This window comes from Rousettus aegyptiacus, unplaced genomic scaffold (genome assembly GCF_014176215.1).
Source record: "Rousettus aegyptiacus isolate mRouAeg1 unplaced genomic scaffold, mRouAeg1.p scaffold_m13_p_5, whole genome shotgun sequence".
Classification (NCBI taxonomy): domain Eukaryota; kingdom Metazoa; phylum Chordata; class Mammalia; order Chiroptera; family Pteropodidae; genus Rousettus; species Rousettus aegyptiacus.
In genome coordinates, this window is record NW_023416308.1 from 6,450,401 (window position 1) to 6,473,700 (window position 23,300).

The following is a 23,300-nucleotide window of genomic DNA, read 5'->3' on the forward strand; positions in this document are numbered from 1 at the left end:
TCTGTGTTCATGTCCGCCCTTAGTGCAATACAAACGCTCCACCTGCTAGAGTAAGTAGCTTTGAAAAGAGAGACTAGAGCAACTTCAGATGTACTTTTGATGTAATGTCTCTCCAAAGGTCTTAAGTTAGGGGATGCAGGAGGTGACTTATCCGATGTGGCTTGAAGGGGTGTGTGTGTGTGTGTGTAAGCACTTAGCACTGAGGCAGGAACAATATAAATGCTCTTTATTTCTTAGGGTTCAGTGAATAAGGATGGGGGGACAAAGAAGACGGGAAGACGGTAGGGAGAATTTAGAGTCAAAGTCCGTGCGTGACTCATAGCCCTGCTACTTAGTGACTTGGGGAAAGCCAGTTAACCTTTATAAATCTCAGTTTTCTATTTGTAAAATGGACTCAGTGGTATCTCTTTGCAAGAATTAAAAGAGCCAACATGTATAAATGGCTTAGCATCGCCCCTCGCGACACACAGTAGGTGGTAAACGCTGTTATCAGCCTTTACATCCTGGAGATGTGACAAAGGTTGCTTACTCCTCTTCATTTAGGACGAATCGTGTGCCGGTAATCCTTCAACATCTCTGTGAGGTGGGTATCATTATCCCTGTTTTTCATATGAAGAAACTGAGCCACAGAGAGGTTTAGTAGCTGTCCTAACATCCTACAGCCAGAAAGAGGCAGAGCTGGGATTCGAACCCTGGCAGCTCGGCCCCTCTCAGCCTCTGCACTCCTAACCCTCCATGGGGCGGTGAGGGTCGTGACCGCGGCCCGCCTGGGCGATGGTGAAAACCACGGGCTTTGTACAGTGCAGAGTGCTCCACCCGTGCCTGTCGTTCCGAAGGCTGCTTCCAGGGGGACGCGGGGAGAGGGAAGGGCGCTTCGTGGCTCTTACGTGTTCCCCGGCCAACACTGCCCGAGACTCACGTTTCCGCCGACTTCCCCCGCCTGGCGCCAGGGGGGCCCGGGCAGGAGAGGGCACTGGATGGAGGCAAGTCTTCAAGATCTATTATTCATGAGAACTAAGATAAGCTTTTTGCTTTTCCTGAAGTGGTTTCGAGTTTCCTAGAATCCACACCCCAGGGAAGTGGCCCTGGCTGGAACGTGGGAGGCGCTAAGTGCACTTGCTGGGTAACGCCTAGCGAGGCTTTGCCCTGAGCCGCCACTGGCCTCCACGCCCTCTGCTACCCATTCTCCCGCTCCGACCTCTCGACGACACGGGGAAGTAGAGGCTGTTACAGCCCCCATTTTACGGACAAGGGAACTGAGGCTCTGAAATGTCCAGGCCTCACCCGTAGGAGGGGGCTAATCATCGTTCACAGGGTCATTTGAGAACTGGGTAAGTTAAGTGCCTAAGACAGTGCCTGGCATTCAGAAACTGGTCGCACACTCAAAGCAGCAAACGGGGAGAGTTTAATGAGGAGACTATTTGCAGACATATGAACAAACCAGCAAGGTCAAGGGGAACCAGGATGCCAAAGCAACCCAGCCTCTGACAGAGGGGACCATCACCATCTCCAGGCCTGGAGGGGCAGGGAAGGGCACAGTTACTGGGCCCAGAAGAGAAAGGGTTTTATGGAAAGGTCCTCCTGACAAGAGCTGTGACCTTCAGTGGAGGGGTCACAGCCAGCCAGGGTGACCAGCAGGAGGGTCCAGGGGATAAGCACCCTAGCCTGTCTCCCTTCCCCACTCCAGTCTTGTGCTGGAATCTTCCATTAGATCGACCCAACCGAAAGCCAGAGGGCAGGGAGCTGTGGACCCCGCCCACGCGGGCCAGCCTCCCCAGCACAGAGAAGGGCGGAGGGTGAGCGGGTCTGGAGGAGTGAGTAGCAGGCGTCCAGCAACGCTCTTTTGTTATTAGGTTGGGCCACGTGACGCTGCCACTATGCGGCCATAGTTGCCATGTAAAACAGCCAATGAATATGCTGGACCAAATGTTGTTTGCACTGACAGCCACCAGAGCAGGGCGGTCCGAGGCCTCATTTATACAAGACTCAGGTCTGAGTCCTTGGAGATTCTGCCCGCTGCCAGTGTGACTTTGGCAAGCCAAGGCCTCAGTTTCCTCATCTGTAAAGTGAGAATGCTGTGTCTCTCGCCTATGACTTGTCTCTTCCAACGAGAGGATGGGGACCGCTGTCATTATTTTAAGAGGATAAATTCTCCTCTCTGCTCTGAGTACAAATGATTCTCGACTTTCGATGGGATTACATCCCAATAAACAGCGTAAGTGGAAATATCGTAAATTGGAAATGCTTTTACTACACTAACCTACCGAACATCATCACAGCTTAGCCCGGCCCACCTTAAATGTGCTCAGAACGTTACATTAGACGACAGTTGGGCAAATCATCTAACACAGAGCCTATTCTATGATAATGTATTGGTCTCATGTAATTTATTATGCATGTCGCTATGGCACCATCATAAAGTCCAAGAATCATAAGTCAAACCATTGGAAGCTGGGACCATCTGCATTTCGTCCCTTAGGCATGGGAAGGATCAGGATTACGCTGCAGTCTCCATGACATGATGAGATTTAGGGCCGCAGGTAAGTCAGTCCCAGCTGAGTTTTAATCGGAATGAATTTCATTGCAGCCTGGGCCTGAGTGGCAGCCAGGGGCCATTAAGCTAAATGGCTCGTTTTAATACACAGACCTATCTAATCGCATTTTCCGGTTTGGGGCCGTGTGTCTGTGCTTGCACGAGCACGTGCAGAGATCAGTCCCGAGCTTTTCCTCTTTCCCTTGCTTGCCACGGTGTAGCTGGGCCAGAGATAAGTCGGTTAACAACACGACAAAGGCAGGTTCCCACTTTATCGGGGACTCAGGTAATTGGCTGGACTGTGCAGGGAGCCCCGAAAACTGCTGTGTTACCAGTGTCTCTGCCTTTGCAGCCTGTAGTTTGGTGTTTGGGTGTGTAGGCTCAGGGCTCAGAGGGGTTCATAACCTGGTGAAGGGGTACCCCTGTCCAGCAAGAGACCTTCTCCCCAGGAAGATCAATTCCGGGTGCCCTGCCTGCCTTCAGCAGTTGACCTCTGTGGACTCATTTCGAAGGCATGACTTACTGACTTTGTGTCTTCGGACAAATGTCTTTACCTCTCTGGGCTTCAGTTTCCTGATCTGTAAAACTGGCTAATAAAAGATCCTGTTTTCCGAGATCGATCTGAAGATTAAACGAGCTGCCGCGTTTGAAACACGTCAGTGCGGTTCCCGGCCCATTGTAAGCACGGGCAGGAGGCGTCAGGTTGTGCTGTGATAACCAGCAACCCCCACTGCTTCAGCGGCTGGAACAACAGAGGTTCGCTTCTCACTCCTGCAGCGTGTGCTAGGCCGCAGGGCATGTCTGCCCCGCGTTGGTCCTCACACAGGACCCAGGCCGAGGGGGTGCCATCCTCGTACCCCCTTGACTGGCAGGACAGGAAAAGAGGGAAGTGGCGAAGTATGAACCAGCTTTAGAGTTTCAACCTGGGGCCTTTCATTGGCCAAGCAGGTCACGTGGCCACTCTCAGCTTCCCAAGGAGAGGGAAGGCAATCCTATCACGTGGTCAAAAGCCAGAAACACTTAGCCAGCAGCACTCGTGACCGCCACAGCACTCAGCAGATGGCCCTTGCCTTAGTGTAATCCTGTCGTCATGATCATCATCATGCACGTTGTTATTTCCATCATCATCCTGCATCCTGTTCTTACCTGGCTGCAAAAAGCCTGAGATACTTCTTTCTAGTGCCGAAGCTGAGCTCCATCTCTTTACGAAAACATAACATAATTATTATCAATAGTAACAGAAATTAACGATGGCTCCCACTTGACAAAGGGGTGTTTCGTGCCAGGCCCCGGATCAAGGACTTCACATTGCATTATCTCATTTAATCTTTATAATAATTCTATTTCGAGATGGGTCCTATTACTGTCTCAACTCTACAGATGAGGAAACTGAGGTTCAGGAAGGCGAACACATTTGTCAGGCTCATAAATGGCAGAATAGGTTTCATCCCCCAAACTACACCCTAAATCACCAGAACTGTCGGCCAAGAGCATGTGGTCTTAGCTGCTGGGTCTTTAAATGGAAGTGGGGTTGCCTGGGTGGAGAGCCCTGGAGACGCCGCGCCTGTCATCGCCGACCTGCAGAGACAGGGCTTCCTCTGCCCCTCTCTCCTCAGTTCCGTTCTGCCCTCCCACTTCAGGCTCCGCCCCCACGAATTTCTCTGTTCCTTGGACATTCCGCGCGCGCGAACTGCAGCTTCTGCACCTCTGCCCACACGCTTCCCCCCACCCTTCACTGCACCCTTCGTGTCCTGCACACTCCCGCTCACCCTTCAAAGCCCAGCCCAAATTTCCCTCCTCTAGGAAGGCTCCCCGCAGCCCCCAGCCCCAGGCAGAACCAATCCCACAATGCGTCTGTCCGCACGGCATTTTGCACATTAAGAAATCTGATCTTTTCTAGACATGTGTGCGCACACACACACACACACAGACCTTTTCTTAGAGGAGGGAAAGAAATGAGTCTTTGTTTTTAATCCATGCCAGCTCTCTCATCTTGACTTTAAATACTGCCACCTCATTTGTCTTATTAAGTACTTAGTTTTGCTTTTAATTAGTGCTGTTTATTGTCACTGAATCTTAATTGTCAGTGCTGGGTTTCAGGAGCCCTTGGTGTGGATGTCTCCCGCCCTCCTGCAAGGCCTGAGCTTGGGCAGCAGTGCCTCTGAAATAGCGGGGGGCAGGTTACAGGGAGTGGCTGAAGGCTGGTGTATTTTTTGTTCCCCAACCTCGACTAATTCTGGTTGCCTTTGAGATCCCTATTTGCTCCAAGATAGCTGTTCTATGAAGACACACAGAGAGCTCGGGAGGGTCGCAACGGCAGAAAGTCAATTTAGATTTGACTTGAGGAGGAAAAAAAGGAACATATCGGCTCGTGGTAGCCAAAAAGGCCGGTATAGATTCAGGTATGGCTGGATCCAGCATTCCAAAAGCATCATCAGCAATCAGTCTCTTTCCATCTCTCAGCTCTGCTTTCATCCTTTGGCAGGTCTTGACCACGTGGTGATAAAAGTGACCAATAGCAGCTTCAGGCTTCTGTTCTGTGAGCTTAACAGCTACAGTGGAAGGAGAATGAGTCCATATAGTTCCAGGCAGCCGCTCATTGGTCCTCGCTGGGTCATGTGCCTACCCCCAAACCAAGCCCTGCGGCCCATGCGTGCAGACCTCCTCCCCTGCTTTTTCCCTAAAGCGCTCATCACCAGGCGATACGTTTGACATTTGACCCGCCGTTTGCTTATTTTCTGGCTCCCCCACTGGAAGGTAAGCAACCTGACAACAATAGTTTTCTCTTTCGTTTATTTGTTTTAGTGCCTAGGACAGTGTCTGGTACATGCTAATAGATATTCTATAAATATTTTTTTATTCTTCCCATTTCTGAAGAGAAGCTGGCAATCTGTATTTTTTAATTAAATCCTGCACTTTTAAAGTATTGGTTTAATTTTATTTTTAAAAAACACCACTTGAGCCAAGCAAAACGTATTTTCAGCCCTGGATCCTGTTCGTGGACCCCTTACTCCACTCCCATTTGAGGCCCTTTGCGAAAGTCGTGTTCCCCACCCTGTCAGATAGTCTTTGTGAGTTTTTCCAGATTCCTAATTGAGCAGTGATGGGCTGGGCTCAAGAGAGGAGCCAGGGCAGGGAACGAGACAGGGAGATGGAAATGCTTGGGCACCCTCCAAGTTGGTGGCCACAGGTTCCACTGTGAAGTAAGTGTCTGGTTTAATCCAAGACTGAAGGGCTGGGAGGCATTGAACTCCACACAGACAGCTGCAGCTCACGCCAGTTCCCTGCAGTGACCCTGAGTGCTGCCTAAAGCCCAGCCCAGCCCTGCTGCGTCAGGCCCAGACACCTGCCGTGGCTCTGAAGCTAAATGCGTGTTAAGAGTTGTTTTTTCGTTCAGCTAAAAACAGCAGAGATTTGGGGGAATGGAAGCACCGTTCCTTAACAAAAAGTACTTAAGGAGCCCGGGGAGAAGTAGGCAGAGCAAAATGCAAAGGAGGAGAAGGGGGTTCTGGCCATGGGACGTGGTCGTCATGACAGTTTCAGATGCAGGGTGGCATCAGGGTTAGCACCAAGTGCCAGGGGTGGGCAGAGCTGGAGCAAGGCAAGACTCTGCCACTCACGTGAAGATTTATTGAGTGCCCATCGCACTCACTGAGCTCTGTGACTTACGTGAAGATATATTGAGCACCTACTATACATAGCATACTCGGGACCGGCTGCAAAGTGAAAAGGCAGGTCCCCTCGTCCCAAAATTATTAAGAATTTAAAGACAGCGACAGCAGCGTATTAAGCCAAGTGCAGAGCCTGTCTCAGCATGGGGTCCTTCTATGCATGTGTCCTGTGTGACTGACAGGTCACAGGCCCATGAAGCTGGAGGCGCAACTGTTCAGTCAACACAGACCTGGGTCCTGTTTTCACGAATCTTCAAAAACAGGCGGAGAGACAAACAGCAAGTAAACAAAAACAATAGTTACAAATCACAAATATAAAAGAAACACACAGGATGCGGTGAGAGTTAAGCAATGGGATGAGAGGAGGTGACTTAGTGTAGTCCTGGAAGAGGGGACATTCAAGCAGGGCCTGGCAGAGCACGTGGAGGAACCATTCGTGCGAGAGTTTAGGAGGAAGATGCCGTCCAGACAAAGAGTTTAGGAGGAAGATGCCGTCCAGGCAGAGAGAACTGCAGGGGCGACGGCCAGGCGGCCGGAAAGGCTGGTGTGACCGGAACGTGGTCAGAGGCACGGGGCAGAAGCTGGCAGAAGGTCATGACAGTTCTTTGGGGTCACAGGGAGGATCTTATATCGTATGGGCAATAGGCAGCCATTGAAGCCCTTTATTATTTTTCAGTTCTATTTTTTTAAAAAAATAAATGTTTATTTTTTTATACCTCACATATCCACATGGCCGCAGATACAGAGGGGTGCGTTATGAAAACTCTCCCTCCCATCTCGGTCCGGCTACCCATTTCCTCTCCCCAGAGGCAAACACCATCATCAGTTTCTTGTGCATTCTTTGCGGAGATCTTTTATGCACATACAACCAAAAATCACACACACAGACACAGCCTGCTTTCTCCAGTGCGAGTAGTATTGTTCTGGAACATTGTCATACACCTTGATCTTTTCATTGGACAATTTATATTAGTGATCAGTCCATACCTGTCATAAAGAGTCTCATTCTTCATGGCTGCGTAGTACTCCACTGTGCAGAGACACCAGTGTTCAGCTTGCCAGGGCTTATCATTAGGCCTTTAGACTGCTTCACTGCAAGGCTTGAAGCAGGACCTCGGGAAGCCCACATAGACTCTCCATGACTCAGTTACTCATCTGTCAAACGGGATTAAGACGAATGTCTGCCTCGTAAGGTGATTGCGAGGATTGAATGAGATAAAATTTGAAAGGCACTCAACACATAGCCGGCCCCTGAGATCAGAACCAGCGTTTTTTCCTGTTGTTGCTTTTGTTCCTAAAAGTGGTCTGACCCTTGGCACATGCACCAGGACTGGGGGGGGGGGGGACGCGGGGAGCCCGTGTCTGGGAAAAAGACCCAGAGCCTCTAGCTCCTGGGGGAGGCAGGTGTGTTATGCTTTCTGAAGTTGTAGCCGCAGCGCTGGACGGAAGCCACGGCCCTGGCCCTGACTAAGCTGACGAAGTGATCTCTCAGGTTCGCCAGGCGGGCGCCTGAGTGGGCAGGTCTCTGTTCCTGAGGCTGAGAGTGGGCACGCAGCCAGGGGTACGGAGCACCCGGACTATACGGCCACCAGCCCCCCAGGTGCTCGTCAGAACCCGACAGTCTCATGCTCAGGGTGGACCGGTCTACCGGTGTGAACCCAGAGGTGGGTCACGGCACGTGGGCTTTGGGGACAGTTCGCATCCCGGCTCTGCTGCTTGGTAGCTGTGTGATTTTGAGCAGGTGGCTTAACCACTCTGAGCCTCGGGTTTCTCGCCTATGGAATGCGGATAATTCAACCTACCTACCAGTAGGATTATAAGGATTAAAGTAAATAATGAAGGTGTGGAATTCGGCACATAGTAGGTGTTCAAGAAGTGCTCATTTACTGTCGGATAAACTATAGTCGAATAGGACTCGGGATTACCAGTCTACACGTGCTCGTGTGTCAGGAACCGCGGTCGGCGCTTAATCAACCTCAGTGACTCCAAGTTCCCGCCGTGGTCCTAGGGCTGGCGCCTGTACTATTTACGTGACACTTACGTCTCTGCTTTTACTCCTGGGAGCAATGGCTGATTTCCCTCTCCTGGGCCTCCCTGGGGACTCGAGTCCCCTGTTCATCATGCCGATGCTTTCTCTGTGGCTTGCTTAGGGTGGCATAACGATCCAGGTGATCAGAAGCCCGCTTCCCTAAGATTCCCCTTTCCACTCCCACGTGAGGTCAGGGTCTCTAGGGGCAGAACCTGAGATGGGGTTTCTTGTGCTCGTGACAGACTCAGGACAGGGCAGTGGAGGACACGGGGCTTGAGTATGGCTTCCCCTGGCGCCCGGCCTCAGCCTGGTCCCACAGGGATCCCTGGAGTGTGGTGGCATGACAGAGACAATCTCGCCTTGTGACAGGGGACTGCACTTTTATATTCTCCCCTTGTCGCTCACTCACTGGCTTTGGGCTGCTCCCAGGGGTGAGTGTGGCCTCCCGGGCATCTCTGAGCCAGGCAGCTGTTCTTGTTGGCTGAGGACAGGTCTCTGGGAAATGGCGCTGCTACAAGCCCGTGGTCGCCACCGATCCCAGCTGGGGGCACAGCACCTGCAAAGAGAATAAACAGCGTCTACAATGCCCCCTCCCCTCCACCTGCCCCTCCACCCCCAGCCCAGATCCGCCGGCGGGCGGGCACCTGACCTTTCTTCTCTGGGGCCACCCCTCCAGGAGTTCAAATGCCCTAATGGCCCAGGCAGTCCCATCTCCCAGCCCAGGCCCGGTCGGCTTGGGCTGAGAGTCCAACCCTGGGATGTTAAGCACTTTGAACTCTGCGTGGCGAAGCCAGAATAACCATGCTGTCCTGGCCTCCTCCGGCCCGGAGCGGCAGAGCTGGGGAGTTTCCGTGGGGCGGTCAGCCAGCCAGTTTGGACTTTGCGGGTGGAATTTTAATAGGAGTTGAGCTCCTGGTGCACATGACTGGGCCAGGGAGGGAGGTTCCGCCCTGAAGGCCCCACAGGTCCCAGGAGGGGACTGTGCATCCATTGCCCACCCTGCCTCCCGGGGTCCTCCAAGGGCCACACTCTGCAGGAAGCCAGGCTTTCGAGTGAATGTTCCACAGTCCAGCCCAGGGCCAGCCAAGGACGCTCATTGCCACGGCCTGCCGGAGGGTCTGGGTACTCAGCAGGGGCTGGAGTCCCCAGGGGCCCCAGGGCAGCCCCGCTCAGCTCTCAGCACAGGCAATGATGAGACGAGACGTTAAGCTTCTTTTCAGACTTCCTTCGCAACAGGAGCCATCTCTCCTTCCTTTCTGTTTTTGAAGTGGAAACAGTGAAATTGCCATATTAATCTGACAAGATTATGTTAACCACACAGGGGCAAACAAAAATGGCTTCTCCATAGGGGCTCCCCTCCCCCGTGTGGTACCCAACCATCAGTCCCCCTCCGGCTTCGCTCGCCCGAAGATTTAATGATTCCACAGGCAGCAGGATAGGAAGGCGCTCTCTCCCCTGCGCCCCTCCCAACTTCTCACCTCTTCAGCTTCCCAGAAGACAAGGCCGTGTTGTTGCAAGACCTTCTGGGAAACCAGGATGGAACAGGATCCCTCCCCCTCCCCCTGCTGGGTATGTGGTGGCCTCGACTGAGTCGGTGAATGAGAAGAATGTGGGTTCAAGGGAGGCAGCGCTCGGCCCTGGCCCATTTCTGCCAGGAGGGAGCTGTGACCTCCAGCAGCAACTGTCCCTCTGGGGGCCGAAGGTTCCCCGCCCGGAAGGTGGAGAAGCTGGGTAAAGTCCCCTCTCTTCTCTGTGCCCCCTGGAGTCCTTGGCATAGAGCAGGGACTTGTGAAATAAGGAGCAGTTAAATAAGGGTCTGGGTCACGTCCTCTGTGGGTTCATGTTTTCCAGGGTCGCGGGACCTCTGCCATGACCGACACCGTCGTCAGCAACAGCACCAACCGTTGGATGTGCCCCGGCGACCGACCCCTCCAATCCAAGTAAGTCGCCGGCTCCTCCAGGGAGTGGCTGGCGTGGGGGTCAGTGAGGTCTCGATAGTTCTGCACTCGAAAGAGGAAAGGAATTGCCAGGAAAGAACCAGAATTTCCTTTCCTGGGGTTGGGGATAAGGACCCCGGTGGGAGTTCTGTCTCCCCTGGTTTTACTGCTCTGCAAGGTCGGAATAACAAGTTGAAAGTCTGAGCTTTGTGTCCCAAAGTGGAATTGGAAGAGCACCGCCCGCCCTGGCGGTTAGAGTCAGGCTTGGCTCTGCCTCTGATTTACCGTGTGGTCAGAGGCGAATCTCTCCCCCTCTCTGGGCCCAAGTTGCCTCAATCAAGAATGTGGACTAGATTGGAGGCTGCAAACTGCAGGCCACCAGCTTACTCTGACTGGCAGAAGTGTGTTTTTTTAAAAAAAATTCTTTGGCCTGATCATTTAAAACTTGGGAAATTTCACGTAAATGTATCCTTCGCATTCTGTATCCAGTAATTATTAGACCCGAATCAGTGGTGTGCTGGATCTGTACCATCATGGCTCATGAGAGCTGATGTGAAATTTCCAAAGATTTTGCAAGCTGATGTTAAACACACTCAGCCATCGTTAAAAATTAAGTTATATAATTTTGCAGTTACATTAAACACAAAGGTGGTACATACTCAAAATTAATCACTTCTTAATTCTTTTACTTAATTCTTTGACTACCTTTTATTATTCTCTGTGCAATTTGTGTCTATTATATCTCTGTGGTGAAATATAGTAAAAGGGCACGCTACTGCGTATTTCTTCCCAGTTCTGGATCTGGTGGCCTCATGTTGCTGCTCAAAATCAGCCGCAGAGTCCGCCGTTAGGTGCTGACCGACCAGCACACCCCTGCCCGAGTCCTTGACCATCTAAGTCTGTTGTGTATCGTTCCTGCAGATTTTCACTCATATGAATTGTTCCTTTGAATGCTTGCTAAATTTTTATTGTGAGCTCAATCTATGAGAATCCTGGGGCTCTACCTTGGGGATATTTTTCTTTGGAGAGATTTACATTTTTCCTTCTACCAGAATTTAGTTATGCTGCTCACCCAGGCTTGAACCCCCGTGAAGGGTCCTGGCTCAAAGGGAGGTGGAGGGGAGGGTATCTCAGATTCAGCTTCTCTGCCTTGTTAGGAGGTCAAGGTCAGCCTCTGGACCACAGTGCTGGTCTTGGCGTTGGCTTACCGCTCGCAGCTCCCTGTTCTGGATTCAGTTTGCTGGATTTTTTTTTCTTTTCTAAAAAATTGCCTTATTAAGGTATAATTAATGTACCTGCAACAGTGTACACTTGAAGAAAATTTGATAATTTTTAAACATATGTATATACTAATACTCCTTTCTAGTCTGTCTTTCCTGCCCCTCACTTCCCCCACCCATCCTTAGGCAAGTACTATCTTTCTGTAACTATAAATTGGTTTGCATCTTTTCAGGGGGACAGGGAGAGATGTCTCTCATCTTTCAGTCAGCGTAATTATTTCATTATCCATCCGTATTTTTGCATATCAATAATTTTTTCCTTTTTAGTACTAAGTAGTATTTAATTATATGGATACCTCAGTGTGTTTATCCATTCATCTGTCGATGGACATCTGGGTTGTTTCCAGTTTTTGGCTAGTACAAATAAAACTTTATATAGTCATATACTTTCATTTCTCTTGGCTAAGTACCTAGGTATAGAATGCCTAGGTCATATCGTAGGCGTTTGTTTAACTTGTTAAGAAACTGACAAAGTGTTTTCTGGATCGATTGTACCGCTTTGAATTTCCACCAGAAGTGGAAATTCATCACCAGCACTTGACATGATCAGTCTTTTTCATTTTAACCATTCTAGTGTGTGAATAGTGGTATCTCTTTGTGGTTTAAGTTGCATTTCCCTAATGACTAACGACCTTGCATATCATCTTGTGTAACCTGTCATCATATAACCTCTTTGCCAAAGTGTCTGTTCAGATCTTTTGTTCATTTTGAATCAGGTCATTTATCCTCTTGTTATTAAGTTTTGCAAGGTTTTTTTCATAGCTATAGAGATAAAAGTCCTTTGTTAGATACACATTTTGCAAATATTTTCTCAGTCCATGCCTTGCCTTTTTCATAACAGTCTTTCGAGAAGAAAAAGGTTTTTTAATTTTGATGAAGTATGTTTCATTTATTTATTTTGGAAGAGGGAGTGGTGGAGAATTCCCTTATTCATCTCAGAGCTGCATAAAAAGAGCTTTGCTCTAACTTATCTAAGATCTAATTGCATACTGGTGAAGGGTCTTTCTCAATAGTCCACCCATATTCTCTGAAGCAACAGCTCCTGTCTCTTTACTCCTTCTGCCTACAGCCTCCTCCAGCTCTACAAACTTTACCACCTTGAAAACATTATTAAACGCTATTGTTTTTCTTTTTGAAAGAGAATTCCTACCCTCCCAAGCCTTGCCCATAATGTCCTCTAAGAGCCAAACTTATTTTGCAGAAAAGACTCCATCAGCCCCAAAGTGTGTCTCTGTAAGATAAACAGTTGCCTGAAGGGCAGATGGGGTAAAATATTTATTTTATTGTAGAGATGTCAGTTAATTAAAATCCCATCCATCAGAGTTTACTTTAGTCAATACAAAGCCAAACAATTTGCTTTACGATTAAATTAGAATTATCCCAATAGCCCGGATGCAGTTTTATTAAAGTACTCCCGGGCTCCTGTGAAACATTTTGGCATTCTGAATGCATCTGGCTGGCTTGATTGCTACTGCATTTTCTTCAGATATTAAAATTATTTTCCAATAAATGCTAGTGGGCGAATCATAGTCATCAAACATACTATCCAGTCTGTTGCAATGGAGATGTGCTAATGCAGACACATCTAATGTCTTTCTCCAGCGAATTAAGAAACCTAGTCTTAATTAACTGCGGGCCAGCCGGATACATGTACGGCTTTGGTGCGTTTCGGATGCCTTCCTCTCTCAGCCACTGTGAACCCGACGGTGGCGTGCGAGACACAGCAGTGACGGCGTCTGCTTCTCGCCCGGATAGGGCTGTGGTTCAGCTCTTTATTTTGGGACGACATGGGGAGAGATGCTGGACATTCGAGGCTTCTCTATAGCTTTCCAGTCTTCCAGCCAGAGAGGGCCAGAGATCAGAGGCAGAAACTAAGGCACAAAGAGAGGACGCGACCTGTCTGTGGCTGCACAACTAATAAATGGAGCTGCTGGTTTCCTTTCTAGAATCAGGATTTGCTTCCCAAAACTGGGACGCTGCAAGTTCCACTTGTGCATGATCCAATTACTGTTCAGGGCTCATCGCCCCCACCCCCCACCCCCCACCCCACCCCCGCCGCCAAAGTATTCCTTCTCCCCGAGTGTTTCAAACACCAGAAACCAAGAACGACGTTGGCCATGTTATCATTACGCGATTTCTCCTTGGTGCCCCAGACCTGTTATTTAAATACGTAAATGAGCAGCTCGGTTAATTAATACGCTGAACTGGTTGGTCATTTTCATCAAAGCTGTGGATTTCACAAGCCTCCATTGCTATAGTCTTGTTTTAGATGTGCTGAAAAAAGACATTATAACAACTAGGGGAAAAAAATGGAAGTAGGTCATCGTAATTTAAACTCCGTGGTTTTGCATGCAGACGGCACTGGTGTCGTTATGAGATTTCTTTCCTAACTTTATTTTTTCTTTCTCTCCTTTCTTGGCCTTCCTTCAGTGATAAAGAACAGTGAGTATTTTACGATACTTTTATTTTTCTACCAACTGACCTGTATCTCTTTTCCGATCAAAGTGGCTTGCCCCTAAAGAGAGGTGGTTAGACAAGGAACTAGCAGATTTTACATATCTAAAAGAAGTTATTAGGAAAACGCACACTCCTTTTTGAGAAACCAATTATGAAATTCCAAAAAATAGCTTGATAAAAGGATGGAAAACATTCTTAGAAGAGCCCTCGGTTTAATTCTTGTTAGTAACTTGTGGGATTTCGACAAGTTTTTCGACCACTCTCTGCCCCTGTTTCTGCAGCGTTTTGCCTGGGAACACTGTTCTTAGGTGAAGAAAAATGTTAATTCAAATAACTGCTACCTTTAATAAAAAACGCTGATGAATAGAACAGAGCTCGTGGGGAGTCACGTGCTATCTACATTGTCTCTGTCACCTCAGGGGAGGTCAGCCTGATTCCCTACTGAAATGCCTTTGGCTCAGAGGTCCTATCTTGGCTCACAACTCTTGTGTTTGCAATTGGATTAATTTCCTAAACATGCATGACAGATTGGATGCTGGTCCAATAGATGAACAGCCAGGCTGCAGAGCAGACTGGGCTCCAGTTGGGTGTGCACTTCCAGAAACTATAGAAAGTCACTTTTCCCCTCCTCACGATGGGGAGGTTATCAGGGAGCCACAAGCAGAGGGCGGGTCTGGAGGCAGAAGACCCAGTCTGAGTCCTGCTCTGTTACTCAGTGGCAGTGTGGCCTTGGGCACTGCCTTTCACCTGTCTCCTTTGTAAGAAGGGTTTGATAACCCTGCCCTTCCCCCCTCACCCAGTGGTGGTGGGATCCAGTGAGATGCATGGGAAAGCTTCGGAAACTGTAAAGCACTGAGCCAGGCCAGGGGAAGGTGCAAATCACACCCTTGTCTTACCCTTGTGTTTATTTATTTATATATATGCACGTACATATATATATATATATATGTATATACACACACACACATGTACACACACATACATATTGTACATATACATATATTACATGTGCCTCATATGTATACATTGTGTATATACATACATACACAATCACATGTGTATGTGTGTATATAGCACTTGCATAATTTGTTTAACCTTTTTGGACCCAAATGACCACATCGGCAGGCCCAGAATCCCCTAAAGGTTTTCTTTACATTGATAAGGTGACTCCAGGAAATTCTTTTCCCAATTGGGTGCCTCAGTTTCTCCATCTGTCAAATTGGAGCTTCAAACGAGTTGGTTGCTAAATACCATTTGAATGTTCTGCAATCTCTGCTGTCTAGGGAGACCCTGGCCAACCTAAATCTGCTTTTTTTTATTATTACTATTTAATATTGTGAGTGTATTAGTCAGACATGCCAGGAAGAGATGTCGAGACATCGTCAGATTCTACATATAAACGTCACGAGGGAGAAGCTCATGGCTCCAGAGGGTCCCAAGGCTCACAGAGGCTTCCTGAATACTGAAAATTGAAAGATAGGGTGTATGTCCATCCTCCTTTCCTTCTTTTCTTCCTTCCTCCCTTCATTAACAAATATTCGCCTACTATCTACTATGTATCAAGCACTGTCTTAAGCACCAGGAACACAGGGGTGGATGAAATATGACTGCGTGTCTGGACGGGTCCACAAACAAACAAACAGCCAGTCACCGACAAATACACCCCAGCGTGCAAGGCACTCCAATAGCAGGGTCACAGTGGGCCGAGGAAGCACAGGAAGGGCACCTAGCCCAGACTTCGGGGTCATGATGGGAGAAGTGAAATGTAAGATGAGGCCGACGGAAGCCAGAGCAAGGTGAAGAGGAGTTCCAGGTGGGGGACCAGCAAGTGCAAAGTCCAAGTATGACAGAGAGCGTGGAATTTTAGAAGAACTGAGTGAACTGAGTCTGGCTTAAAAGAGGATGGGGAGCCCGAGATTCCCTTAGCATTCTGAAGTGGGCGGGGGAACCACAGCATCCCCCTCCCACCCCCCGCTCCCCCTTTGGTCTGGTCAGGGTAAATTTCATCCCCAAGGGCCTTGACACAGGCGGGGCATGTGTAAAACATTTTGTGGGGGGCGGCCGCCCCTCCTTCCCCATCCTTTCCTTCAAGATTCATTAAAACCTCATTCACTGAGCTGTAAAGCGACTTCCTCCGACACCTGCCTAGATGGCATCCTGGGGGAAGGGCAGGGATCGGAGGAAGAAAGGGAAGGAACAGGATTAATTTTCTGCAAGCACCGCTGTTTAATGCTTCAGAGCCTCGGCGCCCCGACAGCGTTTCCATCATCCCGCTCCTTCTGGGAGTGATAATTTATTAATAGAGACATCTGGCGGGTATTTATTACGTGACTATTGTGTGCATGAAATAAAAGAATTATGGTGGGAGGCAGAGAGGAGGTGGGAGTCTGCCCTTTGCAGTATTCGAAGGGAGAAACATCTGTGCACGTGTGAGGAGCTTCCCACCTGGAGTCAGGACTAATTCCCTTGGTGTCAGGGGCCACTGACCCCAGTTTTGGTGGGAGGGTCCCTTCTGACCCACTCTGGAGCCACCTGAGCAAGTAGGTTCAGGGAGCAGATCTAGCATGTCCAGGATGCTGGTTTCCCCAGCCTCGGACCGTACTTGCTCCGCATGTGCTTCCGAGCGGTCCCCTTTATCGTCCGAGCAGCGGGCCCGTGGAAATGCGCGGGTCAGTCGCAATGACCTTTAGGTTTTTTGTTAGCAGCAAAACTCTTTCTTTGAATAATATTTTATTCAGAAGCTGAATATATAAGACAGACAAGAGTGGAGCCTGCTAAAGAACGTTAGCAGCTAAAAGCATCAAACGCGTCATGGTGAACTTCGTGCAACTATGAAATAATACCGAACTGTAAAGTACATGTAGGGAGTCTAACAAGCTTCGCATTTTCTTGCTGTGTAACAAACCATCTTAAAACTCAGTGGCGTGGAACAATTATTTATTCTCAAGGATCTGGGCTCAGCGGGTGGCTCCGATGCTCTTAGCTGGGCTTCCTCATGCCGTCAAAGGGCTGGCTGATCTAGGATGGCCGTGGCCGGAAGGGCTCGGCTCTGCTCCATCTCCCTCTTCCTCCCACGTGCTGTCCTGAGCTTGTCGTCATGGTCATGGCAGAGGTGTAGGAGAGGAAGCAGACGCGCACGGGGCCTTTGCAGGCTTAGCTTCAGGACTGGCACTTTATTTTATGGACCAGAGCAAGTCTGGCTGACGAGGGGACGGAGGGCCCGGTCTCCTGCCCACTCTGTCCCTCTGTGACCCACTGCCCCATAGCCCTTTGAGGTCCCTGCAGAGCACAGTTCGAAAACCGTGGCTTAGGCAGTTTTGGAGAATAGGAGGCAAGTGTCCTTCTCTGTTTCTCCAGGAAGCCTTGTCCTAAGTACGTGAGTAAGAGAGGATAAAGACAGGCCAGCCCTCTCTGCTCTGACCTGTCTCAGCCATAAGCCAGGGGCTCCTCCTCATGCAGCCTCTGAGGGTCCCAGCAGGACCCAGACATGGAATCATTCTCACTTAACAGATCTCAAAGCCAACGTCCAGAGCAGCGCAGAGCTCCAGTATACCCGTGGCCAGTGAGCAGCAGGTCTAGGATTCCAGTCTTGAACTTCTGCAGGCCAAGGAGGCTCACGCTGCTGCACGCGGGGCCTCTGGGTGTTTTCGGGCTTGGATCCAGCGCTCTGAGTAACTTGCCCAAGGAATCCATACTTTGCCTCGAGCTTCAGTCTTGAACAAGTTCCCAGCTTTGGACTCTGGTGTTAGGGCCGTGGAGTTGGAAGCCTGTGTCCAGAGGCTTTTGACAAGGAAGCCGCCATCTTGTCACAGGAGCATTCCTGAGGTCCCCATGCTCACAGTGCTCCCCAGCCCAGGGGGTGCCCAGACAGGCCCAATTTCTCCCTTGAGAGCAAAGGCTTTGGTTTGAAAAAACATCTGTGTCCCTCTGTGTGCTTTTGGGATTAAAACATGCAAATCCACAGGAGGCTTCTGTGTACCTGGTGAGACCAGTCAGAGACATTTTCAAACAACTGGATGAACTGTTTGTCAACTGCACGTTTTGAAGCAGAGGATGGGGGAGGGGTTTGGAGAGGTGCCGGAAGCATCCAAAAGGCTGCCTGCTCATCTGCAGACTAAGGCAATTATCCTAATGGGTCCTCTCGGGGGGACCCCCCCCCACCTCCACTTGTGTTCCTGGAGCCAAGCCTGTCCAGCAGCACCCGACTCCTGCACACCCTGACCCCAGCAAGTTGTGTGGCTCAAGGGAGGCCTTTCTGAGGAGTTGGCATGTGACCCGAATGACGAGTCATCCATGGAGAGATCCCGGGAGATGAGTGTTCCTGCAAAGGCCCCAAGGCAAAAACGAGGTTTCAGGGTTCAAGATGGAGCAGGGAGGCCAGTGTGGCCGGCGTGGCGTGATGGAGAGAAGGGGCGCTGAGGATGGAGGCAGGTCAAGCACAGACCAGGCAGGGCCGCGGGTGGGCAGGAAGCCCCGGCTGTAGTTTTATTAAGGTCGAATTCACATAACATAAAGTTAACCATTTTATAGTACACATTTCAGTGGCATTCAGCACATTCACAGTGTCGTGCGGACCCCACCTCTAAGTCAGTGAGAAGGCTTCGGAAGGTGTTTAGCAGGGGGCTGGAGCTCGGTGAGCATTTGTTCATCCCCAGAGGCCCTGCTCCAAGGCAAGATACGTTTCCACCAGAATTTCACCCTCAGTCCCTTCTTTCCATTAAGACTTGCCTCGAGACATCTGCTTCCCTTTGCTTTGAAAGTCCTCCTTTTCTGCCGTTCAGAACAAACCAGCCAAGATGGGAAGATGGTCAAGGTGGGGGGAGGGAGAAGGGGCTTTTAATTTCCAACATTGAGCGTCAACAGGCGATTTCATGCCTGCCGATGTGGTTAGGGCAGTGGGAGTAACGGAGGCCGGAGGCCGGCAGCAGCGCGGTGCTGGCTCTGGAGGGTTCGTCGTTGCTGATTTTCTTCCCTAACGGGGACGGGAATTTCTAGAGTTTTTTAACCCCGCATTCTACTTGAGCGATGCACCCTGGTGCCCCGAGGCGTAGACCCTATTATTCGTGGGGATGAGCATAATTTGCCATAGACCGCTGCCCTCCACCCAGCAGCCTCTGATCCTCATGCTGTCCCGGGGCTTCAGGGGTGGGCGTTCAGGTCGCTCCGTGGTGTGGGGGTTAAGTGCGCAGGCTGCTCAGGTCTGATCCCACCTCTGCCGCCTCCTGGCCACGTAACCTTGGGCAGATCGTCTGCTTCCTCCCTGTCTAAGCTTCCTCACGAGGAAATAGACAGTACTAATCTCTGCCTTGTAGGGATGTTGTGAAGATTAAATGAGGTAAGGCAAGCACGCAGTAGGGATGGTGCATTAGAAGTAATATGGACACACAGTAGGGGCGATGTGAGGACTAAATACAGTAATGTGGGGGTGTTGTGAGAGTAAATGAGGTCACGTGGTCACCTGGTAGGTACTGTGTCATTATTCACTTTATTTCTTCAAAAACCAAGAAGAGCACAGGATGGAACTCGAAACGATGTGGAAGCTTTTGGGACTAGAAATCTGGATATTTACATGAAATCAAGAGATTTTTATCTTGATTAAGTGCAACTGCAGCAACTAGTTTAAATTAATTCTTAAAAATCTGTGGGCCGAACCAAACATCTTGCTGCCGGGCAGGGGCTGGGGTCCACTCGGGGCCCAGGGCTTCTAGCTGCCCTCCCAGAACCATGTCCGCCCAGGCCATTGCGGTGTGCGGGACTCTCACTGAGAACATAACCTCCAGGTTTCTATGAGCTCCCTGCAAATGCAGCTTGTGGAGTGTCTGCCATGAACGAAGCACATCATAAAAATAAGCCCGTTGTGCAGATAAAGCAAACTTGAGGCTCAGCGTCTCCCAGTCCGGGAGTCTCCCACAGCAAGGACTTGGCCTGGGTTTTACCAAACTCCAGGGCCTAGGGCCTAACCACTGCTCCGCACTGCTCCCTGGGTTTCCTCTCCGGCCTCATCCCTTCTCAAATTACTTTTCAGGCTCCAGGCAGGCTGGTCCGTCCACCCTGGCGGCCAGGCCGACAGACAGAGGAAGCAGGATGAGCTGACAGATGAGGAGAAGGAAATCATCAACCGGGTGATCGCGCGGGCCGAGAAGATGGAGGAGATGGAGCAGGAGCGGATCGGGTGAGGCCTGAGGCGTCCTCTCCCTTCCGAGAGCCTCCGAGGTCTGTGCCGCCCCCTCGGGGCGGTGTGCTGGGCTGGCGCGGGCCGCCTTTGGGGTTTGTCACCCGTGTCGTGCCAGGACCCCCGCCCTGTGGCATCGAGGCAGGGGATCGGGAAGGGGCGCAGAGAGAACAGAGCGGGGAGTGGGCGGGGGGCTGGGCCGGGGGCTGGGCCGGGGGTGTGCTAAAGAGTGGGAAGGGCGTGGGAGGTTGTCCCTGGGGGCTGGAGGTGCGTGTGCAGGCACAGGGTGTCTGAGGCCATTTCAGCTGCACGGAAACGTGTTCTAGAGACAATGGCCACGTATGTGCCAGAACGTACGGCTGGGGGCCAGCCAAGGAGGAGAGTGTGTGTCTCAGAGACGGCATGTGAAAGGGAGGGCACACGTGGCGTGGATCATACAAGAGGCCCGAGGAGATCTGTCCCGAGAGGCAGCCCGCGTGACGTGAGGCCGCAGGGGGCGGCCCGGGGGGCCTGGACTGGGACTGGGGTCCGCCCTGGGTCCTGGCACGTCGCTCCGCCCCTCCTCTCCGAGCCTCCGTTCGCTCCCTAGGGGGATGGGGGCAACGGTGCTTATCCACGGGATGGTCAGCAGTACGCGAAGTGAGGCCGCTTTGGCTCCTGACCCGGGCTCTGGCAATCATGTTTAGTAAATGGTAGGAAAAGGGGAAAAGGTGGAGTTTGGAGGGGAGATTTTCTGAACATGCGTGTGGGAGAGAAGCGCGGGATGTGAACGGGGTGTGGGGCGGGCGCGTCGGTGACACAGTTAATGAGCAGAAAGAGTGTGCAGGGGAGGGCAGCGCGTGGGCGCGGTCGGGCCTGAGAAGGCGGCTGGGGGGTGCGGGGGACCTCAGGGCGGGGGAGGGGCGGGGAGCGACAGGGGAGAGGAGGGCGAGCCCGTGTATGGGGGGAGCTGTTGGCACAGAAGGGAACTCTGTCTGCAGGGAGGCCACCGAGACGTCCTCCCAGGCGGGACTCTCACACGGGGAATGGGCAGGACGCTGGTCCCACCTCCTCCTCCAGCCCCCTCCTGGGGAGCCCTTCCTCCAGGGGCAGAACCGCTCGCAGTGACGTGAGCACTGAGGTGCCCGTGTATCTCCTGCCCACACACTCGGCTAGGGGTTCGCAAGGCTCCTGGATGGAAAATCGCCCTGCGAACACATGGGAAGTGGGTGCCTTTGACTGGAGCCTCTGCAGATAATGTTACGCAGAACAGACTGGGAGGCAAGGGGTGCTGTTGACAGATGACAGAGACCCCCACACAGACCACGTCAGCGTCCTCAAGAGGCTGCTGAAGGGATCGGTCTCGGGTGGCCTGCTTGTGGGATTGCGTTTTTATTTTGTTTTTTAAAAAGACGTGTCAGGAGTGAGGGGTTATCCAGGCTGGAGGTCGGTGAGCGAGCGTGCGTTTGTGTGTAAATGATCGTGCGTATGCGTGCCGGTGTGTGTGACCGTATGGAGTTCCCTTCCCCCAGCCACGGGCCTCAGCCCAGCGGGGAGCTGGGGGGACAAGCTCGCTAAGGATAAACCCTTGGGAGCGAGAATCTCTCTCGGCCTCTTTCCTGCATAGTGCTTCCCACCAGCTAACATGTTTTATATTTCACACGTTAATTTAACTATTGTTTCTCCCTCCCTGTCAGATGATCAGATTCCCGGAGGTAGAGGGTTTTGCCCGTTTTGGTCACCACTGAATCCCCAGAGGCTGGCACACAGTAGGTGTGCAGTAGAATATTACTGAGTGAGTGAGTGAATATGGCAAACAGGGCTGCCCCCCGCCCCCAGTCTTTTTCTCCATCTCCTGTGGCCCAGAGTCTGGAGAGTCCAGAATCTTGCAGTCCAGGGGCCACCTTCCCAGGGAAGCGCTCCGATTGGCTGGCTCGTGTCAGGTGCTGTCCCTCGTCCAGTCAGCTGTGGCCAGGGGAGCTGCCGCCCATGTTTTACAAGCGTGACCGCTGGTCTGCCTCTGGGGTGAGGTGAAGGGCGGTCTCTGTGGACCGAGAAGGTTCTGGCTTGAACATTCTAGAACACGGCGGGTGGCTTTCCTGCCTCGTCCTCCCTGTCTTGCGGTGCTGCCTCAGCTACCCCAGTGACGTGGTGGAATAGCACGGTGGTTAAGCGCCCAGAATCAGAAAGACCTGGGTTCCAGCTCCAGCTCTACCGCTTGCCCCCACGTGACCTTAGGGAAGCCATTTACGTCCCTGCGCCTCAGTTTTCTCCCATGAAAAACGAGGATACCACGAGCACACCCTTCTCAGCGAGTGTTCACCGTGCAAAGGATGACCATGGAGCCCGGCACAGAGCACCCGCCCCACGAGCACCGAACACCGACTTTGCCGAGGAAGCCCAGTTTGACTCTGGCCATGGCATCGCTTCTAGAATTATGCCCTGGCACTCCTGTTGGGCAAACCCAGGGATTCCAGCAGCCCCTGGCCTCCCCCGAAGGAGACTGGAGAGGCTTCCAGGAAAGCTGGGGCCAAGCCCTCGGCGACAGTCGGAGGACGCCCCCAGGGATCCAGGGCCTGGCAGCAGGGAGGCCTCCCAGGCAGCATCGCCAGCCAGAGGCAAAGCCAGCGCCGCTTGTGTCTTCCGAGCTCAAACCTGTCCTCCTCCTTGTTCTTCCCACGCTTCCCTGGGGGAGGATCAGAGAGGACTCAGATGAAAGCAAAGCCACACGTCAGACCGGGAGACAGGCTGAAAACGGGGGCCACCGGGGCTGCCGGTGCGGAACCTGAGGTCCTCAGTTAATAAGCCTTGGGAGCCTGTTTCTCCACCACTCGATGAGGCGGGTCAATGCTGCAGGGTCCTTCCGGCTCAGACTACAGTCTTGGGTGGGCGGGGTGTCTGGCGGCTGGCCCTCTCGGAGTGAGCGAGCTCCTTCTGTGTTAAAATCGCAGATGTAGCCACATCCCCATCTGGGTCCAGACACCCACCTCTGTGATGCTGAATCGTTTTTTCTGTTATCTGAGTGACGGCCCTCTGGAGAGGTGTGAAGCCATTGTTAATAATAGTCATAACAATAAGTACTGTTTATTGAGCACTTACTATGTGCCGAACACTGAGCCTAAAAACATACAAATTAACTCGTCACCTGCTTCTCTCAACCCTGTCGGGTAGGTGCTATTATTATCTTCATTTTGCAGGTGAGGAAACTGAGCCTGAAAGAGGTTAGGTCACTTGCTCAAGGT

At 51.4% G+C, this 23,300-nt stretch overlaps 1 protein-coding gene across 4 annotated transcripts in view; it reads left to right on the forward strand.

Moving 5' to 3' along the window:
• The window catches only part of RPH3A (rabphilin 3A), a 209,433-nt gene that overhangs the window by 145,048 nt on the left and 41,085 nt on the right, over positions 1 to 23,300 (forward strand). For all 4 annotated transcript variants that reach the window (XM_016149761.2, XM_016149765.2, XM_016149760.2 and 1 more), the window contains 3 exons: positions 10,085 to 10,173; positions 13,881 to 13,892; positions 19,933 to 20,079. In XM_016149761.2, coding sequence (XP_016005247.2) covers positions 10,103 to 10,173; positions 13,881 to 13,892; positions 19,933 to 20,079 — 230 coding nt within the window. In that variant the 5' untranslated portion in view covers positions 10,085 to 10,102. The remainder of the gene's footprint in view (positions 1 to 10,084; positions 10,174 to 13,880; positions 13,893 to 19,932; positions 20,080 to 23,300) is intronic.